The sequence below is a fragment of the Ciona robusta genome, chromosome 2, assembly GCF_009617815.1.
Source record: "Ciona robusta chromosome 2, ASM961781v2".
NCBI lineage: Eukaryota > Metazoa > Chordata > Ascidiacea > Phlebobranchia > Cionidae > Ciona > Ciona robusta.
The window spans coordinates 732,791-759,311 of record NC_143236.1 but is presented as its reverse complement, the minus strand read 5'-3'; the positions used below and the strand labels follow the sequence as shown (position 1 = coordinate 759,311).

At 34.5% G+C, this 26,521-nt stretch overlaps 3 protein-coding genes across 5 annotated transcripts in view; 2 read left to right on the top strand and 1 right to left on the bottom strand.

The window, feature by feature from the left end:
- LOC149739522 (uncharacterized) overlaps window positions 1-11,471 on the bottom strand; it is a 45,627-nt gene extending 34,156 nt beyond the window's left edge. Inside the window, exons 1-24 of one of the 3 annotated variants that reach the window (XM_089872583.1) lie at window positions 10,658-11,471; window positions 9,862-9,978; window positions 9,252-9,622; window positions 8,952-9,009; window positions 8,666-8,768; window positions 8,276-8,399; window positions 7,591-7,762; window positions 7,400-7,475; window positions 7,134-7,341; window positions 6,848-7,078; window positions 6,635-6,779; window positions 6,197-6,401; window positions 5,882-5,987; window positions 5,141-5,249; window positions 4,564-4,744; window positions 4,093-4,253; window positions 3,914-4,034; window positions 3,671-3,690; window positions 3,530-3,619; window positions 3,065-3,237; window positions 2,722-2,787; window positions 1,083-1,198; window positions 694-835; window positions 440-554 (exon numbers count right to left, since the gene is read on the bottom strand). In XM_089872583.1, coding sequence (XP_089728709.1) covers window positions 440-554; window positions 694-835; window positions 1,083-1,198; window positions 2,722-2,787; window positions 3,065-3,237; window positions 3,530-3,619; window positions 3,671-3,690; window positions 3,914-4,034; window positions 4,093-4,253; window positions 4,564-4,744; window positions 5,141-5,249; window positions 5,882-5,987; window positions 6,197-6,401; window positions 6,635-6,779; window positions 6,848-7,078; window positions 7,134-7,341; window positions 7,400-7,475; window positions 7,591-7,762; window positions 8,276-8,399; window positions 8,666-8,768; window positions 8,952-9,009; window positions 9,252-9,622; window positions 9,862-9,978; window positions 10,658-10,757 — 3,310 coding nt within the window. In that variant the 5' untranslated portion in view covers window positions 10,758-11,471. Of the gene's footprint in view, window positions 1-439; window positions 555-693; window positions 836-1,082; window positions 1,199-2,721; window positions 2,788-3,064; window positions 3,238-3,529; window positions 3,691-3,913; window positions 4,035-4,092; window positions 4,254-4,563; window positions 4,745-5,140; window positions 5,250-5,881; window positions 5,988-6,196; window positions 6,402-6,634; window positions 6,780-6,847; window positions 7,079-7,133; window positions 7,342-7,399; window positions 7,476-7,590; window positions 7,763-8,275; window positions 8,400-8,665; window positions 8,769-8,951; window positions 9,010-9,251; window positions 9,623-9,861; window positions 9,979-10,657 lie in introns of all 3 variants that reach the window. The other 2 variants (XM_089872581.1, XM_089872582.1) reach the window with 2 other exon arrangements.
- Window positions 11,472-14,725: 3,254 nt separating this feature from the next.
- LOC149739521 (sodium-dependent phosphate transport protein 2B-like) lies at window positions 14,726-20,675 on the top strand. The gene is made up of 9 exons (XM_089872607.1): window positions 14,726-14,909; window positions 14,964-15,110; window positions 16,313-16,459; window positions 16,647-16,758; window positions 16,829-16,988; window positions 17,531-17,635; window positions 17,884-18,016; window positions 18,723-18,929; window positions 19,443-20,675. The coding sequence occupies exons 1-9, from the start codon at window positions 14,849-14,851 to the stop codon at window positions 20,183-20,185; spliced, it is 1,815 nt and encodes a 604-aa protein (XP_089728733.1). The 5' UTR covers window positions 14,726-14,848; the 3' UTR covers window positions 20,186-20,675.
- A 141-nt stretch (window positions 20,676-20,816) lies between these two features.
- Window positions 20,817-26,433, top strand: LOC149739520 (uncharacterized). The gene is made up of 13 exons (XM_089872614.1): window positions 20,817-21,669; window positions 21,734-21,871; window positions 21,973-22,042; window positions 22,154-22,294; window positions 22,378-22,490; window positions 22,599-22,676; window positions 22,939-23,069; window positions 23,319-23,451; window positions 23,514-23,737; window positions 23,800-23,889; window positions 23,943-24,043; window positions 24,099-24,202; window positions 24,512-26,433. Exons 1-13 carry the CDS (start codon window positions 21,667-21,669, stop codon window positions 24,644-24,646), a joined length of 1,461 nt encoding a protein of 486 aa, XP_089728740.1. The 5' UTR covers window positions 20,817-21,666; the 3' UTR covers window positions 24,647-26,433.
- The last annotated feature ends 88 nt before the right edge of the window (window positions 26,434-26,521 follow it).

The window sequence follows — 26,521 nt, the reverse complement described above, 5'->3', positions numbered from 1 at the left end:
TTTTAGTGACTGATAATTTGAACAACCTAATAGTGACCACTGGGTTGGAGCAATTGCCTTTAAGTGTTTTGTCCAAGAGCACATACGCCAACAACAGTAGCAGCGACGGGCCTTGAACCCATTACTTTTGCTTTCGAGGCCGGCGCACTTACCACTCCGCCACAGCACTAGTCTTTGATTGATATCAATTATGAGGGTACATACCGAAACCTCAATTTTTATTTATCGCCTCAAATACCATTAAGGAATATAAAAAATAATTAAAACAAAGAAAGGAAGGAAAAAACAATGGTCATTAAAAATATGCTATGAGTAAGAACTATAACTACTGTAAAAAATACTACATATGATAAAATATTAATTTACTCACAGTAAGTTGTAGCATTACAGCATGATATTCAGAAACAAAAATAAATAAATTATATTAAAATATCCATACCAGCATCTATGGTAAAATCATAATAAGGTATTGTGATGTGACAATCAACTCTTTGTAAAACCATCTCCATTTTTCTAAGAAAAGCTCGGTTCCACAACAGAAAATACAAACTTGACTGAAAACAAAATTCAAAGCATGCCATATAAAATAAAACATGACACGCAGCACAAATATAACTTAAAACCGCAAAAAATTAAAATAGGAATGACAGAAAAGAAAAAAAAACAACTTTCATGTTAATTAAAGCCACTTACCTGTGCCAGAGGTGCACGGAACATATACTCATCTCGGAAACTATCCCATATATTTACACCACCCGGTAATTCTGTGGTTTTTAAAGTTCTAATTGCATTTTGGTATCTACTTATTTCATCACTTGTAAAACTTCGTAATTCTCTAAAAATTAAAAAAAAAAATTTACAATATATTAAAACAATAGGAGCGAAATTTTAACTTGGGATAAAACCTGAATAAACAGTTGGTAAAAAAGTCAACTGCTTTCAATAATTGAAAGTCGTGGAAACAGAAGTGTTTGAACATTTTCTTCTATTGATTAATATTTACCAAGCTGACAAATTCATTGTTTGTTTTTTTTCAGTTTTAACAAATTCATCACAAAAAGTTTTAGTGAACTGTAACTTACCGCCTCACAATAGTTTCAGTGCATGGACAATCCAGGATACCAGAGCTTCTACACACACATGAACGATTACATCCAACATCAATAGAAGATCCTACCATGTATTTATTCAAGCCAACCTGTGTAGAAACAAATAATGAATTTAACTCGTGTAACCATCTATGAAACTAAGTGAGTAATGTATATGACTGAATTCTGACAGCATAATGTGCACCAGGTTGAAACAATGATCATTAACTGCCGTTTTAAAGCCTGCAGTTCTTTCAAATCAAGCATTAAATTCATTATGAATCATGAAAGGAGGAAAGCACTTACCACTGTGGCCATATGCTAAATTTGACCTATCTCTGCGATTACATTAACATATACCAGGCGTGCCCAACCCGTCGACCGCGGTCTACCGGTAGTCCGCGGACCTATCTCAGGTCGACCGCCACAGGTGTAATAAAAAAAAATAAAAAAATCTGCTGTGGCGTTATAATTGGCAAATCATTAATTTTATCAATACTTTGTACAAAAAATACGGACCGTGTTAAGAGGGCGTACCTGTACCATAGACACCTTAAAAAAATTACATTTAAGGTGTCTATGCCACAGAAATAAAAAAGAATAGAACGCGCATCTCTAATATCGGTAAAGGAGAGAGCGTGATACACCCTCTCTTTTTTACGACTCGTTCCCGTTTACTATAGTAGTCAATGGAAGCCAGGGCGTTTTATGTAGTTTTTCTTCGTTTTTTTGACTTAATTTAAGTTTACAGAGAAAAAAAAATTTTCCAGACATATATATATTTCTAATAAACCGAAAAATCCTCTGCATGATTTGTACACTAGTAACTCTCTGTGCTTCAAACTAAGTATTTCTATATTCCCCAAAATTTGGTCCTTTTCGACTTTTGACAAGCGATCGCAACAAACGTTAGTAGCATGGCAGAGAGATAACGAGCCAAGACCTATCATTTTAACGCTAAATAGGAAGACGATTATTTTTTCCTGTTTATTCGTATTCAAAGCCTGTTTGTTTAATATGCAACGCAACGGTACCGTAGGGCAAAAAAAGCAAATCAGGAGCAGCACATTAGAACGGTACACGGGGCTATGAGAGGGATTTTCCTGCAAAAACACAACTAAGCTCCGCTAAAGATGACGTGTGAGGTGTGACACAACAATTGTATGTGTGACGTTTTTCATTTGTTACATTTCAGTTAGTTTTGGTAACGAAGTCATTGAAATTTGTGTAGTAATTAAAGTAGTTTTGTTGCTGATAAGTTAAAACCATGAGCATGGTTCATTGAACCGCTGCAGTTGCTTATACAGGGGATAAACGCATACAAGAGATATTTCGGCATACGTTGACGCCAGCTGGTAGACCTCGTGCAATTGGTTAGTTGAAAAGTAGATCTTGGGTCAAGAAAGGTTGGGCACGCCTGACATATACCATATAAATTGAAAAGCCAAACAGATAAGGCGTAATGCAAAATAAAAGTTGCTAAAAATGCAACTAAAATGTAACAATGAAAGTCACAGTGATTGCAACTAATAAAATTTCACAAAAAAAGCAAATTACTATGAATTAAATCAAAACCACATTTTTATGGTTTAAATATTCAATTATACGCAAATAAGGTTTTAGTTATTTTTACCGTGCATGTCTCTGGCATTCCACATGAAGTTTCACTGCATTCTTGTCCACTTTGAAATCCAATCACCTGGTTAAAAAATGACCATTTATTTTTTAACTACTTAGATAATGCAATCAACTCAAGTGGATATCAACTGTTTTAGCATTTTATAAATTTGTTTCAACATTTTATTTATATTGGCAGCAGTAATTTAACTGGATGTAAAGAAAAAGTTTAGGCTTGATAAAGATAAAATAAAAGAATATCAAAATGTCAGCACAAAATTACTTCAAACATACAGCAATAAAAATCATATTAAATACCCTGGATTACAATTTATATTTACGGCAATCGAAACAGGTACCTGAACATCTCTTCTTCCAACGTTAAGTCTCTTGCATTGACTTAACGACTTAATCTTACACATATTAGTAACACGACCACTTGATGATATGCGCAACATACAACATGAACCAACGATGCAACGCTGACGACAAGCTTGTCGGGTGTCAAAAATATTAGCATTACCCCCACACCCTGCATGGAAACAAATATTGTCATCGTCTCTTGTTTATCCTTGCATGGTAGGTGAGTGGTTGATTTTTGGGTCAACTCACTAGTGACCACTGGGTTGAAGCTACTGTTAATAATTTATCTCGTCCAATAAGACATACATCAACAATGATGGCAGAATCATGTTTCGAATCTCTGGTTAAGAGGCATGCCTACTAAGCATTGTGCCATGGTATTTTTAAAGATTAGTTTATTGCTGTTATTTTTGTTCCATATTACTACAAAGAGATTAAATCTTGAGAATAGTTTTCATTACCTTTGTATTGAATAGGTTTGCAGGTCTGAGTAAACTTATCAAAATACCAACGCTGTGAGGTCTCCACCCCACCACCTGCGCATTCAACACCTGCATGTGGAAGTAACAAACAAATGTTGCATCGATGTTCACATCGCTCACCTCGGTGGCTCGAAGGACAGCTGATTAAAAGAACAAATTAAATAAAAATTGTACAGAAAAGTACCAGTAAAAATCATGCTAATAAATCCAACATACATCAATCTCACAGTGAGTTGGTATTAACTAAGTAAAACAAATTATTCGATATTTAAAAAGTTTGAATAAAGATGTGGCCCCAACAATGGGAGAAAATAGTTAAAAAAACAAAAAAATAGAAATAAGAATTCTGAACTGGTAACTTACATGCATGTAATGTTCACACCATCCACACAAGTTCCACCGTTTAAACACGGGTTGTTACGGCAACTTCTTTCTACCGAACAATCTGGGCCTGAGAAATTGTCTCTACATAAACATATGCTGCCTGTAAAGTAAGTTTTATTTTTTAAAAATAAGACTAAAATATTGATCAAATTTCTTACCACCCTCTTGGTTAACACATGAACCTCCATTAAGACAAGGATTTCTTGTGCAATGATTTATTGACTGGCAGTCAGGCCCATAATGAGTTTCTGGACATGTACAGGTGTAACTTCTTCTGCCATTTGCTGCACACACCCCACCATTTAAACAAGGATTGTTTCTATAAACACAAATATAGAACAGATGATTTTAACTCAAAGTGCATTAAATTGTGTCAATTAAAAAAAATACCAAAACGTAATTGACGTAATTACAAAAAGATGGAAAATTGTTGTGAGCAATTGGATTTTGACCCTTTTTTAAAATTGTAAACAAAGTTTGGTACGCTATTGCTAAACTGAGGTTAAACTCATGGTCTGGAACCTAATTTATTAATAGGAAGAATGCAATATATTTTTGCTCTGCTTAAATGTAAAAACACCTGACGGCAAAAGCTGTTTAAGGTGTACATTTGGAGTGAGTATTACAACCTGCATGGGTGGCCGTTTTCACATCTTCTGCCAAAATATTGACGCGGACATGAACATTGAAAGCCTCGGTCATCGTTTCTACATCGACCACCGTTCAAACATGGATTGCGCGAACAATAATCAATCGACTCGCACCTTCTGCCCATATATGGTTGCACACATATACATTCATAAGTTGTATCTGTTGAACAATGAATGTAACTTACTTTATCCTCGCATGACCAGAAAACAACAGTTGTTATAAACAGGTGTTCATACACTTCGTGCCAGCTTACAAGTTACCAAGTATGTTACTTTGTAGTTAATTATATTTTGGGGGTGGGATTCTTTTCATATTTTTTATGTATATTGGACAGCCATTAGTGACCACTGGGTTAGACCAATTGATGTTAGGTTTCATGCCCAAGGACATATAGGCGAAATACACCCACAATGATAGCAACAACGAGCCTTAAACCTGTTACCTCTCAGTTAGAGGCAGGCCCACTAACCAACTTTGCTTTAGCGCCAAACAAGGCAAACAATAAATTTAAATGCAAAATCATGTTGAAAAAAAACAATGTAAAAGTTATCTTACCTTGTACTGAACATTCTGCACCATTTAAACATGGGTTAGGTTGACAGAAGTCTTGCCTCTGGCACACATTTCCCACATAACCAGCAATACATGTGCACGTAAATGGTTGCTGAAAGATACATGACATCAAAATAATAAAAAGAATATTTTTTCTATAAAATAAACAACTTCTAGAAGACTATTAAACCATACAGAAATTTTATAATTAAAGTTCAATTTGTTAAACAAAAAAATAGCAAAATTGGCGCCATAACATAAATATATATAATATATGGCGTCCCCAAAATAAGTTTACACCCCCTAATAAACATAACAGCAACATTTATTTATATATCAAACATTTATTATAAACATATTTCTAACATGTAAATAATGACTAGAGCTAGTTTGAGAAAGTGTGTTAGAACAATTGTTGCTGTAATTGGCATTTAAAAAGTGCATTTGTTTTTGGGACACCATGTATAGGTTTATATAATATAAATGCATAAAAGAAGAAATATTAATTTTAATAAAGTCTAGATAAATTTTAAAAAAGAAGATATGTGCTAATCAAATAAACCAAATATTTAGGTTAAAATATACTTTCTATAAAAACTAAAACAACTTTATATAGTCCAACGTTATATAGTCTAAGATATACAACCAAAAAAACAAGAATGAATCAGAGAAATATAGCAGAACTTAAATACTGAATAAAAACAACAAACATTTCTCATGATGTCATCAATAATCATTACCTACCCGCGGGTTAAGCGGAACGTTAGTACAAGTCGCCCCGTTCATACAAGGACGAGCTCTGCAGTAGTTTGAGCTTTCACATAAATCTCCGTAGTGTGTTCGGCGGCATCTGTTTTATCAAATAAAGATGTATTTATGTTTGCATTTATAAAATATAAAAAAACAGATATTAAATAAATTGTGTTTATGTTTTATAACATCCTTTAGTTCACTGATAGTGTAATGGAATCTGTCCCTAATCCCAAGTCTATGGTGTGTCAAGCCATAGGACATTCACCTTACCCACACAGACCAGCATGTAATAGTTAAAAAAAATACCTGCATATGAATCCATCCATTGTATTTTGACAAGTCCCACCATTAAGACAGGGCTGACTTGAGCAATGGTTTGTAAGTTGGCATCGTTCACCATAATATAGATTTGTACAAACACATGAATATTCCCCTCTACCGTCATCAACACATGAACCACCATTTAAACACGGTGATGAAGAACATGCATCCCGTCTCTCACATAATCGACCTAGGAATAAATGACATAAAAAAGGTTTCACCACAAACTAAAGGCGCAAATTTTAAGTCAATAATACCTAACTCTCCATGCCACAAATTCCTAACTCCCAATTCCCTTACTTTGTAAGGTACAAATTAACAACTTTATTTTCCAGCCTTGAACTGTCAGCATAAACTTGTGGGCTACCCTCAGAACTATTGTTTATTGACAGCGGTAACAAAACTAAATTAAGATTAAGTTACCGTGATAATTATTTGTACAGTGACATTGAAATCCATCACCGACATTTGAACATGAAGCCCCGTTCATGCATGGCTGAGCAGAACAATGATCCACTTGATCGCACACGTCACCTACAAACCCATGATGGCATTGACACCGAAAACTCTGCCGCAAAAACATCAAACGTAGTAAAAATTAAAGACCACATAATGATTAATAGAGCATATACATACTATGCCTGTATTTGTGCATTGGCCTCCATTAAAACACGGCTGTGATGAACAATGATTTATAAGTTCACAATTTCTTCCAGTATATTCTGATGTACATGCACAAGTATATTCGCGTATATCCCCAAGAGTGCTTTCACAAACTCCACCATTAACACAAGGTTGTGATGAGCAGCCATCCTCATATCTGCAATCCTGACCAGTGAAGCCGGCTGCACACACGCATCTGTATGTCTACAATAATATCAACAAGTAAGAACTTATTTATTTAACTCCAGTCACAACTTACATCACGCTCATTTACACACTGAGCCCCATTATGACAGGGGTTCCTGCTACAATAATCTACACTTTCACAGTGTTGGCCAATAAATCCATGTCGACACATGCAACAGAAGCGTCCAGCACGTTGCCGACATTCACCTCCATTCATACAGTTGACCCGGTAACATTGGTCAGTGGTTTCACATAAATGACCAATAAAACCAGCACGGCACCTACAACAATAGATAAATGTCTATTTGACAATACTTGAAACTATCCATGGGAAGTTACCTGCATGTGAAGCCATCCTGTCCATCAACGCATTCACCATAGTTTTGACATGGATTACTTTCGCATGGACTTAATGCTAAAATATAAACAAAAATTTAGTTTCTACAATAAAAAACATAGATTTTGTCTGAAAATGTTGAAATACAAGGTACTACTACTACAAAAAAACATTAAACAAATTGTGAACCTACTTTGGCATGCTGTAATATTGTGACATTGAATTTGTCCATGTGAACAAACACATCGCGTGCATCTTCCCTCTTCCCATGATTCATCATGTGCTTTCTTCATTCCATCAGATGCAATACACACTGGTGTGCACTCGCATCTCTCCAGGGTGGCCACTCTATCCTCAAGCGTGGTCTACAAACGTAATTTACATCATAACCACCAAAGATTTGAACAAAGTGAGATAAATGACGTGGGTTTCGAAAAACAGTAACATTTTGTAAAGTTACTTAAACATATTTTGCTGTTGTTGTGCTACAAGCCATAACATAATATACAGGTAAAGCTCATATGGTAATCAGAAAAATTATTGTTTGTCAAACCGTAAAATATTTTTAATCAAGCATAAAAAAAGCGGTTTGATAAAACTTATTTTTTTACTAGAAGAGGTATGTACTTATATTTATTCTTATGTTTCCACTACTACACATTTACTGGGACCAGATCTGAGCAATTGATTTTATCAGATAATTTAACAATAACAAGCACTCTGTTGAAAAGCTACATTGCCTAAAGGTATTCTCCACAATTATTGGTAATCTGATACAAGTGAAGTATTAACACAAGTTGTATCATAATTGCTATCTTAACCAGTTAAGCAATTATTATAATAGAGCAAAGTTTTATTGGATAATGGTTATAATTTACCTGTATTCCTTTGATCATACTCATCATGTTTTTCATTTGTAAATTCTCATTCTTACATTCAGTTATTTGGTTCCTAAGATCCAGTAGTATTTGGTCTATTTGTCGATTTGCTTGTCTATCAACTCTGCAATTATTTTACACTACATTTAAATCATAAATTTATTATTTTTCATTTTTAAAGGTTTGTTGATGCAACATATAATATAAAACTTAATATTACCATTATAAAATGATTCTTTAAATTTACATGAACCAACAACAACAGTAAACTAAAAAAGTGGTAAAAATAAGGTTCCTTTGGTAAGTATTAGAGATCAATGTTCTTGTAATGGACTATATGATAAATTGGTGAGAGAATGGTGAGATAATAGCTCCATTGTATTAACCTACCTGGTGACTATTGCGTGTTGTGTTAACCCATCACTAGTGTCTGAGCTTGAAGACGGTTTCCTAAGCGCGCTGCTCTTCTTGAGTAACCCTCTTTCTTTCAAACCTAAACAAGAAACTAGTTTAAGCACTCATGCATAGCACAGTGTACACAATGTGTCATTACTAAAGCGGTTGCCACACAGCGAGGCACATCAAACACTTACTTATCTTATTGTTTAAATTAAATTTAAATAAATTAAAGTATTTATATATATAATTTAATAGTTATAAAAACATGATAAAATACCTGTGTCAAGTGGAATTTCAACTGCTGGAACGTGTATATATCCTTTGCTAATAAGGCCCTGTTATATAACATTATCAGTTATTGTTAAAAATTATTAACAATTTTACAGTGCTATCAATTGAACAGGACCAGAATATAATTTGAGTTTTCCGAGATTATGGTTTTTGATTAAAGTTAAATTATGAATAACCACAATCAAGGAGAATTTTAAAAAAAGTCAAAGCAACGGTACAAAAAATATACTTGGCATGAAGAGTTGTTATATATAGATTTATATTACGCGTAATATCAAGAACTTACTGAATATGCTATTCTTGCATTTGTGCTTTTTCCAGCAACCTCTAAGTTCAAGTATTGAAGAGATAAATTTGATATTCCATTTGGTATTGCATTAGTTTGTGGGGTATGTGTAAAGTCCCACAAACTCATTGTTTTGCTGCGTCCATTGTGGATTGATACTACAAAGTTGGCCCACTTCTTAAATAAAGGTCTGGTCCACAGAAAATTGATCACTTCCTTCTCTCCGTGGTTGTTTATAAAGTTGATTGAGATGTTGGATTGATCAAGAATAACGTCGAACAATATATTTGAGTTATTTGTGATTCGAAACACCGACATACTCAGCTTTCGGTTTATTTTTACTTTAAGTTCAACAGAAAAGGAATTCATATCTGTAACAAAGATTTAAAATGTGAAGAAGAGATAAAATGCATTAACCTATTTTAATTACAAACTACTTACTTATAAATAATTTGTTTAATAAACAAATATTTGTTATTTACACAAACTCATTTGTCAACTTGTTCACAAACAAGTCATATTTGCATGTTAAATGTTTGACACAATATTTTATTCCTACTGCAAAAGTAATTCTTACAAAAAATATCCCCAAAATACAAGTCCTGCATACCATGTAAAACATCATTATGATTTTCCTTATGAACAATAACTGGAGGTGTTTTTGATCGAAACTTCCAGGCAGAATTCTTTGCACTCGTTTGTTCAACTCCATCAAACAGATCAAGTCCTGAAAAACAGTTTAAATTTCATTTGTTCCAAACTCAGCAGTAATGAGGGTGAAGTGCTCTTGAAATAACTTGTTCAAACAAACAAATAAATGAGTAAGAATGTGACTTATCTATCCTTGTGTAAAACTACAGTCATTAAAACAAAGGTATCTTATTTCATACACTGTGTGTCTGCTTACAAGTTACCATAGAAGTAACTTTACTAATGATATTTTTTCTATATGGCTTACACTTTGGACGAGACACATTAGTGAACACTGGGTTGCAGCAATGACCACTATGTGCCAACACACAGGGGAGGTCTCCACTAATAATAAAAATAAAACAGTAAACGTTTTTGATTTTTTATTACATATTTTTTTTATGTTTTTTTTTTATGTGTCAAAACGCAGAAGCACAGCCGTAGTGTTACTCTCTTTGACTTTTTTTCAACATCCTTTATTTTTCATTACATCTATTTTACACTGCTCTTTAAGCGAGAGGGGATATCTAGTTATTGTGTTTTACTGTGTATTTATATAATGTTTCAAGTGGTAGGACCTATCTTTATATAATTGAAGTTTATTCCATGTCCCATTATCATCATTTATTCATCCAAATTTAACTTAAAAGCATCCGCATAAAATAGTAAAACAAAACACCCAAATATAAATATTTAAGATTATCAAATAATTTTACCTGCATCGTAACCAATAGGGGTTGATCTGTGTTGTCCATCTACACCAAGAAGACCCCATAAAAATATAAAAATACAAACTACTCGGCAACACATTTCCATGCTTACAACATCACTATGGTTACTGAATTATAAGTACAGCAAGTTAGACACTACTCAATTCCTGGCTCGGGTACAAAAATGGCCAACTATTAGATTGTCCTAATTAGTAATGTCGCACAAAGCTTTTTATCCCATACTTTAAAGTTATATTATTTGATTCATGTCTGAAATGCACTTAACAAAAAAATCAAAAACGATAAAATAAGTTAAATAACATAATATCAATTTATTAGGCTAAATGAACATAGGTATTAGAGGATAACTAATTGTGGGACTTCACAAAAAAGTCAAACCTTTCATATATTTACTCAAGTCAAGCCTATTGTTGACACTGATATTGTAAAAAAATAAATTGGCAACATTGCCAGCTGAGACATGTTAGAGTTAGACGAAACCTAAACACAACTTATTTGGAAAGATGGTAGACTATATACCATTGTTTGCACTGGTTGTTTGTTAAATATTTCTAAATTGGTTACATAACAAGATTAGTCATTGAATAGTAAACTATAACAAAGTTATATCATTAGCAGATTAATCTTCGTAACAAAACATCGTAATTGGCAATATATTTTACATGGATAATAGACTGTGTGCTAACATCCTATAAACCTGGCTTTTATTTAATAACAGATTAAATTTGATAAAGACAGTACATTTTTGCCTTACCACTTTACCATATCACAGTTCACCTCATACAGTCCTCCGTAATAAGAAAAGAAAACAGAACTACAATTGCCTTTTCTTCACCACGGGGGAATCCCTCAAACTGATAATTTTGGCTGTGGGCATTTAGGAAATATTGTAAATCGTAAAAAATATGCCAAAGGTACTTTTTGCTTTATACAATAATTTAACGTATTTCAATTTTAAAATTTAAAAACTTGGTCTAGTAACCGGTGTCGTGATATATTCGCTTTGACCGATATATTTGTACCGGTGCCGTGATATATTTGTTCTGATTGATATATTTGTACCGGACGCTATTGCGCATGCGCCGAGACGCTAGTGCGCATGCGTAGTAGGTCGGAACAAATAAATGACCACCCGGTGCATATTTATTACGACCGTCCGTTAGAAACGTTCCAGACTCGACGTTAGTTTTTCTTAGTTTTAGAACCCAGTTTGTATGTTATTTGTAGCTTAGAAAAAGTAATTATATATACCACAAACAAACTTATTTTATGCTAGTTTAATAGGCACATTTTATTTCTAATTTACAGGTGCTGGTAGACCAAGGTAATCCTAGAACACAAAAATTATAGCGGTCACTTTCAATACCTTCTACTCTATTATTTTATTCAAAAAAGATGCGGGAATGGGTGTTAAATATAAAAAAGTATTGTCACAACTTGAATCTATGAAATTTTCAAATACTTTCGCAAAAATATAACATATACGCATATATTTATGTAGGTCACGAAATAAAGCGTGTTTTTTTCTATCGAAAAATAAATATGAATGGAATAAATGTAACTTACTTTATCCTGGCATGGCCGAAAAAACGACAGTCGTTATCACACGGGTTTAACACCTCGTTCCAGCTTACGAGTTACCATGTATATTACTTTGTGGGTAATCATTTTTTGGCATTTTTTATATATGGCTGATAATTTGAAAACTCATTAGTGACCACTAGGTTAAAGCAATTGTCGTGAAGTGTTTTGCCCAAAGACACATACGCCCCCAATGGTAGCAGCGTCGAGCTTCGAACCCATTAGCTCTGGGTTACAGGCAGGCTCGCTAACCACTATGCCACGGCGCCGGAAATAAAAAAAATAATAAACTAGTATTTTTCCCCGGATCTTTTTTCAATCGGTACGTATTTATTAAAGCTTGTATTGTATTTGTTTTGACCTTTTACGCATGCCAAGTAGCGTCTTGGCGCATGCGCAATAGCGCCCGGTACAAATACATTAATCGGAACGAGTATACCACGACACCGGCCATCAGAAAATTAGTTCACTATTTTATATGAAGCCTAGATTAAGCAAGTACTACTAACAAAGTAGCAGCTACGTGCGAACCCGTTTTCCCTGGGCTAGTGCCAGACGCGTTATAGGCAATGTGTAACGGTGAATATCTGGTCAAAAATCGATGCTTATCATCGTTGGCGCTTCCGGCTTTACCAAAAGAAATCACTTAGGCGACAATCAAGTCTCCAAATCGTCAGCCATACAAGAAAGCGATAAAGCCATGCAAGAAAGCGAAAAACGAAAATATATATGGTACTGCGGAGTGAAACGGGATGACATATTAGCCAGTAAAACTTATATTTCCAAATACGATGATTTTCCAATTATGAAATTAATTGTTGTTTACTAACAACTGGGACGGAAAAAACATATTTTATAGCAGAACCTGAATAAAATAGATGACAAACTGTTCATGGATGTGTATATATATACGAGAATTTTATACAACGCCAGGGAAGACGGGACACCTTTATCACATAATATTTAAATATCCTGATTGTGTTTTAAACAATTAACAACGGTCTATGGGAGTCGTGAGGATACGGTTTTATATTTCTTTGAATGTTCTTTGTTTACTACCAAATGGGTCGAGATAATAGAATGAAAAGGTGTCCGGTCTTTCCCTAACCTACTATATATTAATTGGTGCCACTTTATCTATCGAATATGACGTTGGCAAAAAAAATAGGCAAGCTTAAATAACGTGGTATAATTAATAGTATAGTATTAGACATTTAGACGTTATCGCTAATCGTGTAATGCTTATGGGTAAAAGTGGTTTTAACTTACAGTGTAAACTGTGAGTATAATAAGAAAATAGCTTATATTTCTCCACATATTCCCCACATCAAAAGATACGGTTCCATGTCGATGCGTCAGTTGTTGTGCGGATATTTAGCAGCGTGCTTATTGAGGCGTTTTTTTCTGCGTTTAAAGGCTTTAGGTAAAGCACCAAAAACGCAAAAAAACAAAACGAACAACGATTGACGAAAAAAATCTACACGACCATCATTCCGTACTGTTCAAAATAATTACGAAATTAAACGCATGACTCGAATGCGAACTCGAAATTTTATAAATGTCACCTGTTTATTTTTGCGTAAAGAGTATCTCACAGGTACAAATTGTTTTATGATGGCTACCTCTACAGTATGCATACCGTACCCGCTTACATGTTGACACCGGTGTTATACATTATATAAGTGACATTCATTCATTTAAACGCAACTATTTTTTACGCTTTCCTGCACTTTGGGATCCTGGTCGTTGTTGCATGTAACAAGAGAAGCGAAAACAGGATGGGTTTACCTGTTAACCTGCACCGGTGTTTGGTTTCCCTGTGTTTAATACAACCCGTGAATGCGCACATACTATACCATATAGTGGCGACAGTCTATATACGGCAACTATTAAACAACATATCGGTTTATGGGCGAAACACCCTGTCTACGGGAATATTACTTTGTTTATCTTAACTATAGATTTTCACGCAACTAAGCAGAATAACTTATTTCATTGAATTTTACGTTTTTAAACAGGCCAGTGCTGCTATATAGCACATTTGCTATTAACTTTAACAACATCATTTCTACGGAGATTTGCTTTTTCTGTTTATCCAGCCCAGATATCATTGTTGTGGCGTTTAGACTAAACGAGATAATCTAGATGTTGCTCTTGCTATAAATCCGATACCATTACAGTCGGTGGGCATTTGGAATTGTATTCGAAATTTCGTCGCAAACACCTAATTGCTGCATATATATGCAGGCAATTTGACGTAGCCTTTAAATGTGCTTCGTTAGCAAAATTACTGATACAGAAAGGTATTTTTGTTGATCCGCACGACAAAAAAGTTCAGTTCCTGGAATTTTAGTTTTGAAGTGGAACGGATCAGTAACTTTTGTGCTGACGAAGTCGTTGCAACTCATGCATCACTTACCCTACAAATAGAGAGGCAGGTCAAACAAAATTAGACAATGTAGTTACGAAGTACAAACATTTTATGCATTATTCTGTTTAGGAACCTATGTGTAACGTTTACGATATAACCGCTGTCTTAAAATAATATATTTTTTGATAAAAGTGGTAAGTGGTAAGTATACCTTATACAATAAGATGTCGGAGATGGATGCAAAAGGTTCGGCAACGAGTAACAAAATGTGGAAAGAGGACGAAGGTAATAATATATCTAAAAATGTGCTGCCTAATGTAAATACGCGTAAACTTATAGCCAATTATGTGAGATGGAGAGATCGGACGAAAGGGCAGCGTATTCGGACAGTCGCGATCGGAGTTGTTAAAATTCTTCTTCTCCTCGTCTGCCTCTATCTCTTCATATGTTCACTGGTTCTTATGGCGGAAGCGTTGAACGTGTTGGGTAAGCAGTTTCGCTTTTGCAGTAATATACCTGGGTTAAGCATGAGTGAACTGCACTTAATTGCACTATCGCTATACACATCGTCGCTGGTTATATGCAAAGTTTGAAGCTTGTTTAATGAACTTGCGAGCGGGTCAGCAACAGCCGTTATGACACAGGTGTTATAATATGTTGGGGGAAGACAGGACACCGTTTCATCAGTCTATTTTTTCTTAACTCCCATTTCGTAATAAACAAGACATTCAGGAAGTTATTAAACCGCATAATATCTTCACGGCTCCCATAAATCGTTGTTAATTGTTTAAAACACGGTCAAGATACTTAAATATTATGTACTAAAGGTGTCCCGTCTTCCCCATTCACCGCGTTTTATACACCTCGTGCCCGTTTTTTTCAATAATGTTACTTAATTATTCCTGATTTTTTAATTTAATTATTATTACGGTATTTCGAACAATAAAAATTTCCTACAATTAAAAATTTCCAACAATTAAAAATACTCCATATAAGTGAATATTGGGTTCGGCTAATTACTTTTTGTATGTAAGCATACATACAAAAAAATAAAATTTAGATATAGAGATATGCGCTTAAATATGATCTACGGTATACCACCAAAGTTTTAAAAACAAAACAGCTCTGAAAAATTTAGTCGCTTGAGTAAATAAATCGGTTCTCTGACATTTTGGTTCTTAATTAAAATGTCCCCTGTGTCTTTCTAATACCCCTGTATATTTTTTTGTGAAAAGTCGGGCGTTTGTGGTAAATTTGAATATATGCAAAAAAATGCTTCCGCCAGCTTAAACTTGTCTTTCGACATGAAATAAACTGAATGATCATGCAGTTATGTTTAATCAAAAAATAGAATATGGTGGATATTTTAAAATTGTTTTATTTATTTACAAAGAATGAAGCATTCATTGTAGCAAATCCAAACTACGAGTTTGGTTAAGGAACTTGGGACGGTTAACATTAGGTGATATTTTTTCCTTTGGGAAATCCAATGGATTATCGCATGGTCGATGTTTTTACTACAGCAATTTTTTCGTTGGTAATCCATTTTAGGTGTCTTACCCAAGAACTCATACAGGCCCACTATGGTATAGCACAGCCTTGAATCTGTACTCTCTGGCCTAGAGGCAAGCTCCTAATCACAGTAGCACGGCCATCAATTATTGTGTCTAAGCTTTTTACACCAACAGCTGGAAGAGTTGCCGTGAGCGTGTTCACCAGCAACGTGTTCCTCTCTAACCCGATCACCGGCCTTATCATTGGCATCCTGGTCACCGTAATCATTCAAAGTTCATCGACTTCGACATCCATCGTTATTGCAATGGTTGCTTCTGGAGGTAAAACTAATAACATAACTTTTATTTATCGCTTTGAATGAAGTAATGAAGACCAAGAGAAAGGAATTAGCAGCAAAACGACAGTCGTTATACACACGCTACAGATAAAAACAACTTGAATAACAGTGTCTTGGTTGCTATATGTTGAGATGACGCAAAACAACAAATATACCTTTTTACTTTGCAGTGATAACGGTAAATAAAGGAATTCCGATAGTAATGGGAGCAAACATTGGGACCTCAGTCACTAACACAGCTGTTGCATTGACACTTTCAATGAAAAAGGAAGAGTTTAGACGGTAAGTCACCTATATGATTATGCGTAGATATTAGAATATGTATTATTTGTTCTGTTTATTAATATTACAGAGCATTTGCTGGTGCAACTGTACACGATTGCTTCAATATATTATCTGTTGTGGTTTTGCTTCCCTTAGAAATTGTTTCAAAATATTTGGAATCTCTTTCCGCTGCAGTTATTCGTTCCTTAGGTCCGATAGAGGGCGCAGGAGCGCCAAGATTTTTGCGGGTAAGTTTTAACGCGAAATCAATGCAATTTGAAGGCTGATATGGAACCTTATATAGACGTGAATCAATGTAACTTGCTTTATGCTCATGTGACCAGAAAACGACAGTCGTTATAACACTATAGTGGTCTGTTTTTTATACACCTCGTGCCAGCTTACAAGTTACCTACTATGTTACTTCAAGGAGATTATTTTTTTTCATTTTTTATTTCTTATGTATATATGACTGACTATTTAGACAATCTATTAGTGAACACTTGGCTGGAGCAACGGTCGTTAAGTATCTCTCAAACCATACTCCTACAACAGTAGCAGCGACGAGCCTCGAACCTATTATCCCTGGGTTAGAGGCAGCCGTGATGCTAACCACTTTGGCACAGCGCTAGACTTTTAAACAAGAAAATTCTACGGCATGGAACAATATTTTTGTATTGTTAGGATTTAACCAAGCTTAAATAATATGGTATAGCTAAAACTCTTTATTCGAAACACCTATTTATCTTAAGATCTTATTTGTGTAATATATAACCCAATCTATTTCCAGACTTTGACGGAGCCAATTGTAGACAATCTGATTCATGTCAACATATCCGTACAAAGAAAGATAGCTCGTAATGAATATGTGGAACCTGATAGTAGCATGGTTTCTGTAAGTGTGGGAAGCCATGCACTTATTTATATTTTTTTCTCTTTCATCTCCGTAGGAAAAAAGTATAAAAAAATCGTAGGAAAAACGCTAACACGAGTGTCGTATAATATGCACTTGGCCTATACGCAATAGTTTCATGCACCCGTACTTAAAGGAAAATACGCATGTAACTTATTGTATGCTGTTGACTTAGTATATTTGTTTATCACATAAAACCTTTGATTTGCCCTTATGTGTCTTGTTCGCAGAAATGGTGTGTGAGAAATTCCACTTACGCACTTATTCGAGTAAACTCGACGGCCATGGAAAACTCAACTCAAACGTTGGCAACCCCTGTTGAAGTAACACAAACAATTCCTGTAATTGCTGGTGTCCGACTATGTAAGTGTTCGACTGTATAGTGGAGTGGGGTAAAATGGGACACGTTTCATTTTCTTTTACTGACCCTTTAGTCAGTAAACCGTATTAGTATATTTAGACAAATATATAATCGTATATGAAATATGTGCTAACGGTATCCCATCTTATCCCATAGTAATATAAACAAACAAGTACTATTTTAAAATAAATGATAAAGTAAAGAAGAAAGTCAATTTTTATAATGTGTGTGGAGATAATAGTCCTTACTTATTATAGCTGAATCACACTTTTACAATGAATAAGTTTTTCCTTTTCTGTCGTTTGCATTCACTTAACAAATTGCTCTTTTTGAGAGCGGCAATAAGTTTCAGAAACTATGTGTACGTAAATTTTGTTATGACACTCGGCCACCCTGTACGTTATATGATGCTGATTGTCATTACTATACGCTATCTCCAAATGCAATAAACAAAAAAATATATATTCTGTTAGTTAAAAATATTTTTAAATTTTCGCTACCGTAATCGGTGGCGAAATAAAAGTTATTATTATATTATATTATTCTAAGAATTATAAAACTATATCCTTACGGTCCCAACAACCGGTTGCTAATTGTTTAAAACGCGATCAGGATATTTAGATATTTTCATGTGTTAAACTGCCAAAGGTGTTCCGACTTCCCCCACCCTACTATATAATACATTTTTATCATTTGTTATGTAATCAGGTGAACGTAGTGACTTTCTGTTTGCAAACACCGGTTGGTCAGACGCTGCTGTTGGTGGTCTTCTATTCTTTATTTCACTTTTCGTACTTGTTTCGTGTTTGCTTGGGATGGTTAAAATACTGACATCATCATTAAAGCGGGGTGTGAAGAGAGTAATTAGTAAAGCAGTCAACACGAATCTACCAAAACCATTTGGTTGGCTATCAAGTAAGCACTTATTAATCACACGAATCTTTTTTCTCAAGTATATGCATGGTTATTTGAATGAACTTTTGTTAAGATATATTATTCTATACGTATCCCAGTTTTTCTGACAAAACAAATTTTAAGAGACAAAATCAAACTGTGCGGAATGTTTTAGCCTATTCTATCATAAAGTAAGATACTGGTTAATAATGCAATTAAAAACTTGCAAAAAAATACAAATTCTCTATAGTTATATAATATAATTCAGCAGCACGCATTAAAAATTGGTTGGCATCTTATTATTCTGCATTTTTAGCTATTAAAATCACTAAAATGGATCCCTCATTAAACCAGTAACTGTAACAGGAGATTTAAATAATAAGTTTTCTATCTTACGACTTGCGTCGTGTCCCAACTTACTCCACCGAACTATATAAAGTACTTAATTTTGTAATCGAGAGAGCCAACTGTTTAAAAAGTTGGGCATTAATTTATAAACGACTAGAACAAAATTTTAAATGTAATTCTTGACAGGTTACATTGCCGTGTTCGTTGGATGCGGAGTGACAATGCTGATACAGAGTAGTTCAGTTGTTACATCCACTTTGACACCGTTGGTTGGTCTGGGTGTGGTAAAGTTGAAACGAATGTATGCTGTGACTGTGGGTGCAAACATGGGTACCACACTCACTGCTGTTCTGGCTGCACTTGCTACAGGGAACTCAAATGCTCTGCAACTTGCGTTTTGTCATTTCTTCTTTAATATTTCAGGTTTTGTTATATGGTATCCAATACCATTTATGCGACGAGTGCCAATACGCGCAGCTACTGGGTTAGGAAACATAACGGCAAAATATCGATGGTTCTCAATACTTTATGTGATTTCAGTATTTTTTGTTATTCCCGGCATTATCTTAGGCCTTTCATTCGCGCCATTGTGGGTATTAATAACGGCTATCAGTATTGCGGCCGCTATAATAATATTTATTATTATAGTCAACACATTGCAAAGCAAAAAACCGCGCTTTCTTCCAAGAGTTTTGCGAACATGGGATTTCCTACCAGATTGCATGCATTCACTGAAACCAATTGATCGTTTGCTTAATACTTATTGCGCTTGGTGTAAATGTTGCCAATGTTGCCATGGTGAATTTGTGGATGAAGGTAATCACGATACCGTGATAGAAAATCACCATACCACAGGCAACACTGAACTACCCATGTACGTTAGTAACGGGGAAGTTAACGGTAACAACAAATTATCAAGCGTTATGTGAAATGTTCATATAGTACTGTGGGGTAAGATGGGACACATTTAGCACATTATATCCAAATATCCTGATTGTATTTTTACACAATGAACAACGTTCTATGGGAGTCGTGAGAATGCGGTTGTATAATTTTTTAAATGTTCTTTGATTACCACCAAATGGCACGATAAAATAGAATAAAACGGTGTCCCAATTTCTCCCAAGCTATACTATATGATAGTAATTGCCGTCAAATGCATTATAAAGTTTTCTTCTTTAGCAGAATTAACTGGCGCTTACTAACTTGCTGTTCTTTTGCATATACTTATAGGTGTACTTTTGTAGGTATATTCTTGGAATTAAAGTAGTAGATTCAAGGAATCAGCTTTTTTATAATATTCATTGAATGTTTCTTTAGTGTTAGCTGGCTGACAATTTAGGCCAGCAGTTTTTAAGCGCAATTGCAAAATGCAAGATGTTAAAGTCTTGTCCTTTCATTAAAGAAATAAAACATCAATTTTTCAACTGATTTAGAACTTCGCCCGTTTCGTAATTTGCAGCACTGTGACGTAACTTAAGTTCATGATCTACTTTGGACTTTATCGTACCGATCGTACGCAATTACATTTTTGGTTAATTTCTGAAGGTCCACCGGTGCGCAAAGTTTGTATCAAAATTTGACCGGTCCGCAAGTTAAAACGGTTGAGAAACACTGATTTAGGGAACACACTAGTGACGTCAGGATTAATGAAATGAACGTTATAAGTGCCCCGCTATATACTGACACATGCGTCCGAAAAGAAAGCGAGTACAAAATAATAATAAACACACAATCTTTTTCAACTTCTAGTCTCGTATTTTGGGCAGTATAATAATTAATATAGAACCTTAGATTTTGCATTAAATTGATTTTAAAGAAATGATTTATATTACTTGATTCACTGCCTACTGAAGATATCTCTAGTAGGCCGTGCTTGATTGTATTTTTGCAATTCTTCCAACTGTTTCAAATTTGTACCTTACGTGTTATTCAATAACTTGTACCATTAGGCGTAAAATTAAATTTTGTATAGAAATACACAAATGTGATCTAAAGTTACCACCAAAGGTACAAAAAAACGAAACAGCTGCTAGAATAAATACGTGTTTAAACCGCAAAACTAACTGCTGTAGCAAAATGTGCAAGTTCCTTTAGTAGTTTAGAATCTAGAAACTGTCAAAACTCAGTGATACTTTTTCGTATGAATTTTTACCTATATACAAATTTTGATTTGGAATTTTGATAAACCAAGTTCAAGAACGTTTTCAAGAACGTTTTTCACTTTGATCATAAAATGCAAAAATGTTTTTGTTTTTTTCCTGAGGTTTGTTTGAAAACAATCAAACTAAACGTCATAATTAATTGCGAAAACTATAACTGTCTGTTGATGTACACAGCGAAATTTGAATAATAAAAGCAGCTGACTGCACTTTAAAACTTGTCTCTGTTTTAAAAGCACGGAGTAGAAATGGTAGGTTTTGAGTGCTGCAGTATATAAAGGAGATTTTTACTAAAATTATAAATTAAAAATCAAGGTTGGAAGCTGTGGCCATCATAATACAATTTCCAATAAAGATTCACCAAACATCAGGATCAAGTTTAACGAATGGTCGTCATTTTTAGATCTTGACCATTTTAATTCAAGCTATTTAATTGCTGTTCTCACAGAAAAGGTAAGTAACTTAGCCGTTTTTTACTTCAAAGAAAGTTGAAATACATTTAAAAAGAAAGTGCGGTGCGTAGTTTTTGTTTGTGAGTAATTGTGTTTTCTCAGAAATTCAGCAACAAACCTTATTTGTGGACTGATTCATCGGTGAAGTGTGAATCGAATGTTTCAATTACAGGTTTGTTATGTAAAGTAAACCACGGCCTACTGAAGATATTTTTAGTAAGCCATTAGTAAACTTTTATATTGTATATAAATGTTATTGAATTTTAAATATGTTTTTTTTAAGCTTTACGACAAGCGGAAGCTACTTTTAATTTGAGCCAGCTAATGTTTGCTCTTTACCACGGATCAATATCTGCATGCACATTTCTTGATTTGCAACTAAACCGACCACCTCGTGATATTCGAAAACATTTTACACTTTTGGGTAAGCGTATCTTTGCTTGTTAGATTCAAATCAAATTGAAACAAAATTTGTCTTCGAAATAAATATTTTTTGAAAACATACAGGCACCAAAAACTGTTATAATCTATCTGGTACAACATTTAGAGAGGCGTTACATACACTGTGTTGGGAAATAACCGAAAGTGGTGGCTTATCCGTTATATTTTCAATGATGCAGGTACATCTGTATGATTAATATACATTACAGTAAATCTGTTGATATATGGTAAAAATAGAACTGTTGCATTGATGCTACATCGATAAACATTCAAGTTATTCTATGTAGAATCCCGTTTTGCCGATAATCCGACAAAAGTGCCTTGACGCGCTCACGAATATTCTGTGTGTAGAACATATAGAAAAGGTTGGTCGCTTAACACAGATATCGTTTCTATGATAATGATGCCTTTTACTACATTAAATTATTTTTAATAACAACAACATAACATAATACGTCTTTAATTTTTGTGTATGAATCGTTTTATAACTATAGCATCATTTTTTAAAGTTGTATAGAGGTGCTGTGCGGCCGAATAGACCAATGAGTATATTGTCTTAAATGTTAAAGCTGGAACGCTTCGTGTATACAACAATGTTTATTAACAAACGCACATCATACGTTTTAGATAGTTTTGGAGCGCCAGCCGTGGTTTTTAGAAAAATTGGTGACCTTGATTAAAAGTGGCGACTTACAGTGTGACATGGTACCTGCTATCAGTGTGCTCGATCGACTCATTGTGGTCATACTATCAGAGAAGTACGAAATCGCGTATCTAGATTATGAAGGACATATAGTAGGGTGGGGGGAAACGGGACACCTTTATAGCACATAGTATCCAAATACCTGATCGTGTTTTAAATAATTACCAGCAGTCGCTATGGAAGTCGTGATAATACGTTTTTTATTTCTTTAAATGTTCTTTGTTTACTACTAAGGAACGAGTTAATAGAATGAAAAGGTGTCCTCTTTTCCACCACCCTACTTTAAATTGTACTTTCCATACAGTATGAAACTTCCGTACGAACAATTAATAAAGCTTGATTTCGTTACCATGTGTATCCACCGACTACAAAACGAGGATTTGGCCCATTCCAACACTTATCTGCACTTTGTAAAATTCAGAACCATTGCGATGCAGGTATATCGACAGTCATTTTTTTCTCGAGTTTGATGTGTCTTTAAAACAGTTGAATTTTTCAGGCGATTGCTCTGTTGTGCGCGCATTCGAGGTCCGGCTTGTGGCAATCGAACGTGCAGGACCTAGTGTTTATGCATTCATTCCGTTCTGTTTTGCTGTGGAATACTGACAAACCACCCAGCGATCCAGCATGGCACCAGTCTGAAAGTTTTTATCGCAGTATGAGCTTTAGTAGCAGCGCTCTGTTGTTTTCTTTTATTGTGCTTATTCATGGCGTTTTAAAGTGGTAAGTTTACTTCACACTTACTATATAGAAGATTACTACTAAAACAAATTCAACCTTTTCAGGCAGAATAAATTTGAGTTTTTAAAAGCTCAAGCACTTGCCTTTAAATACCAGCTGTCAAAACTGCTTACTTTGAAAGGTTTATCCACAGGGTGAGTATAACTTTAATAACTTGACTATTCCTATAATGTAATTTTATTCACAGCCAGAAAATCAGTGGAACAAACGCTGGTGTTATATTAAACGCAGTCGAATGGTTATGGATGGCTCTTTATTCAACACCAACAAACATACGCGAGAAGATCGGTAGAGTTTATAAAATATCTTATTTTTCCCACTTACAAAACATGACTTATCTCAGATACCTCGTCGCTTTCTGCAGCCATTCTCAATCCACTGCCCGAGTTGTGTGAACGAGTTTTGCGCCATTGTTCTAATAAGCAATGTAAAAAGAGGGAAAGTACAGTAAGTTTGGCAATTAAAATACTTTAACCAATGCTGCCATCGTTTCTTACGATGGGGGAAGATGGGACATCTTTTCATTCGATTTTCTCGTTCCATTTGGTGGTAAAAAAACATTTAAAGAATTATAAAACTATATTTTCATAACGACGTTAATTGTTTAAAACACGATCAGGATATTTGGGAATAATGTGCTAAAGGTGTCCCATCTTCCCCCACCCTATTATACATAAGTACTGTTTTACTGAGACATACTTTACTGTTAATAAGGGTAATGGAATATGCGTTTTAAAATTACTATACTTGGTTTAGGTTGGAAAATGGTCAGTTTGTTCACTTTGTGGAATAACTTGCTATTGCAGTGATGGATGTAGTGGCCTTGATAAACAAAAAGAACACACGCCAGAGATGTGTAACTTTCTTGCACTGAGACACTCGGATTGTTAACATTGAATTCATATATGCGTATATCATATATATGTCACTGTGTGTATATAGTTGCACTTTGTAAAAATCAGCACTTGCAATAATTGTTTATTTTTTAGTTCTTTTTACTGGATATATAGTACCTATATAATAATGTACTGTAGTAGATCTTACATTAAATTTTATTTTTTGGCAAAATTGTTTCATGTGATCTGTAGTATAAATACTAGTGTGACAAAGTTTGATATATCTTGAACTCCGAAGGCTAAATATTTTTATGGAATAAGGTAAATATTGCCGCGCACTTTGTTGGACCGTGAGAATACTGTCCAATAATACTGTAACATTTGTTTTTGTGTATCATAAAATAGGTACCCCTAAAGTCCTGTATTTGCCCGGGTTTGGTATTTCCCACCCTTCTATATTATTTTATCTTTTCAAATACAACCATGGTCTACTAAAGATATCTTTACTAAATATATATATATATTTTTAGTAGGCCATGATACAACTAAAATCAGATTAACTAATACAATGAAGATGGAATTAGTAACAATATATATATTAACATGTTTATATACAAACTATACGTGAAACCACCTTAACTGCATTTCTTATCAGTTGAAAACTAGTTTATATTAGTGTTGTATTCGGATGGTCCCCAAAAGAGTCGAATAAACACCTTTTCTATGGCTCTGGTCCCCAACAAAAGCGATATTTATTTATGAGTTTCTATGTTGCCAATGTACACAAGCTTTTTTCATCTTTTTCTTCTTTCTGAATAAAACACACACAGTCCTACAACAACTAGTCAGCGAAACACACATATTGTAAGTTTAAACGAAGTGGCCAGAGCAAGTATGTAACGTAGCAGATAAAGCCTTATTACGTCCTGATCCATGAAACAGGGGTTAGGCTTGTCCGACGTATGTGTCGTTGGTAAGACACTTAACGATAATTAAACCAACCAACCAAGTGTTTACTAATGGGTTGACCAAATTAACCTGTAACGTAGCCTACTAAAGGATTCTACACTAGTGCCGAAAATAAAAAAATCCCGCACAAAGTTGTATGTGCAGTATAAAATGAGCAGACAGGAGGTGTATGAAACAGAACAGAGAACATTTTCGTTAAATACCTACTATATTTTTCTCGCCACGCGAGGATAAAGCAAGTTAAATTCAATCCTGTAAAACAGTGGCATATTTTAAATCCGTGGGCACATTGACATATGTCAAATATGATGTTACAATTGTTTTACCAATATAGTAATGTGATACCACAAAGGGGATGCATATATGCTACATATAGGCTGGGCGGGCTCCCATATCTTAAAACACCCTGCGTAAGAGTGTTTTTAAAACTTTGATTTGTATTTTAGTTGGAGTTCATTCACTATTATACCCTTTTTGCATGGTAAAAAGTTAATGCGAATAGCGATCCACATTAACTCGTCATATGATAACTCGCTAACGGCGTTATTTTGCATGGTCATTGGTTTATGCGCGTATCAACTTTCAGTAAGCTTATTTTAGCGCAATATTTTTAAAACTAGTCCATAAAATAAGTTTTAACACCTCATGGTGCTATTACCAAATTAAATCCTGTAAAAATAATAATTGGAAAAGGTTAGGCTCCTAAAAGTAAAACTGTACTTCCACTATACTTTTCTTTACTCGCATAATGCGAGTAATAACCAACTTCCTACAGCAGGTAACACGCTCATGACGTTATGCAGGTTAACTTTGTTTTTGCGAGTAAATATGCGAGTACTTACGCGCATAAAAGTGACCATGCAAAAAGGGTATTAGACTAACTGCAAAGATTTCATTTTAGTCGATATTGGTATGAAAAAGAGATTATGCTAAAACTAAATGTGTTATACTGCAGCATGTA

Bases quoted from the DNA above. Each gene is read 5' to 3' on its own strand.
- LOC149739521 (XM_089872607.1), top strand. From the start codon at position 14,849: ATGTCGGAGATGGATGCAAAAGGTTCGGCAACGAGTAACAAAATGTGG. The intron at 15,111-16,312 runs GTAAGCAGTTTC...TTACACCAACAG, and splicing joins GGAAGCGTTGAACGTGTTGG to CTGGAAGAGTTGCCGTGAGC. The intron at 16,989-17,530 runs GTAAGTTTTAAC...ATCTATTTCCAG, and splicing joins GAGCGCCAAGATTTTTGCGG to ACTTTGACGGAGCCAATTGT.
- LOC149739520 (XM_089872614.1), top strand. The intron at 23,890-23,942 runs GTGAGTATAACT...TTTTATTCACAG, and splicing joins TTGAAAGGTTTATCCACAGG to CCAGAAAATCAGTGGAACAA. The intron at 24,044-24,098 runs GTAGAGTTTATA...GACTTATCTCAG, and splicing joins AAACATACGCGAGAAGATCG to ATACCTCGTCGCTTTCTGCA.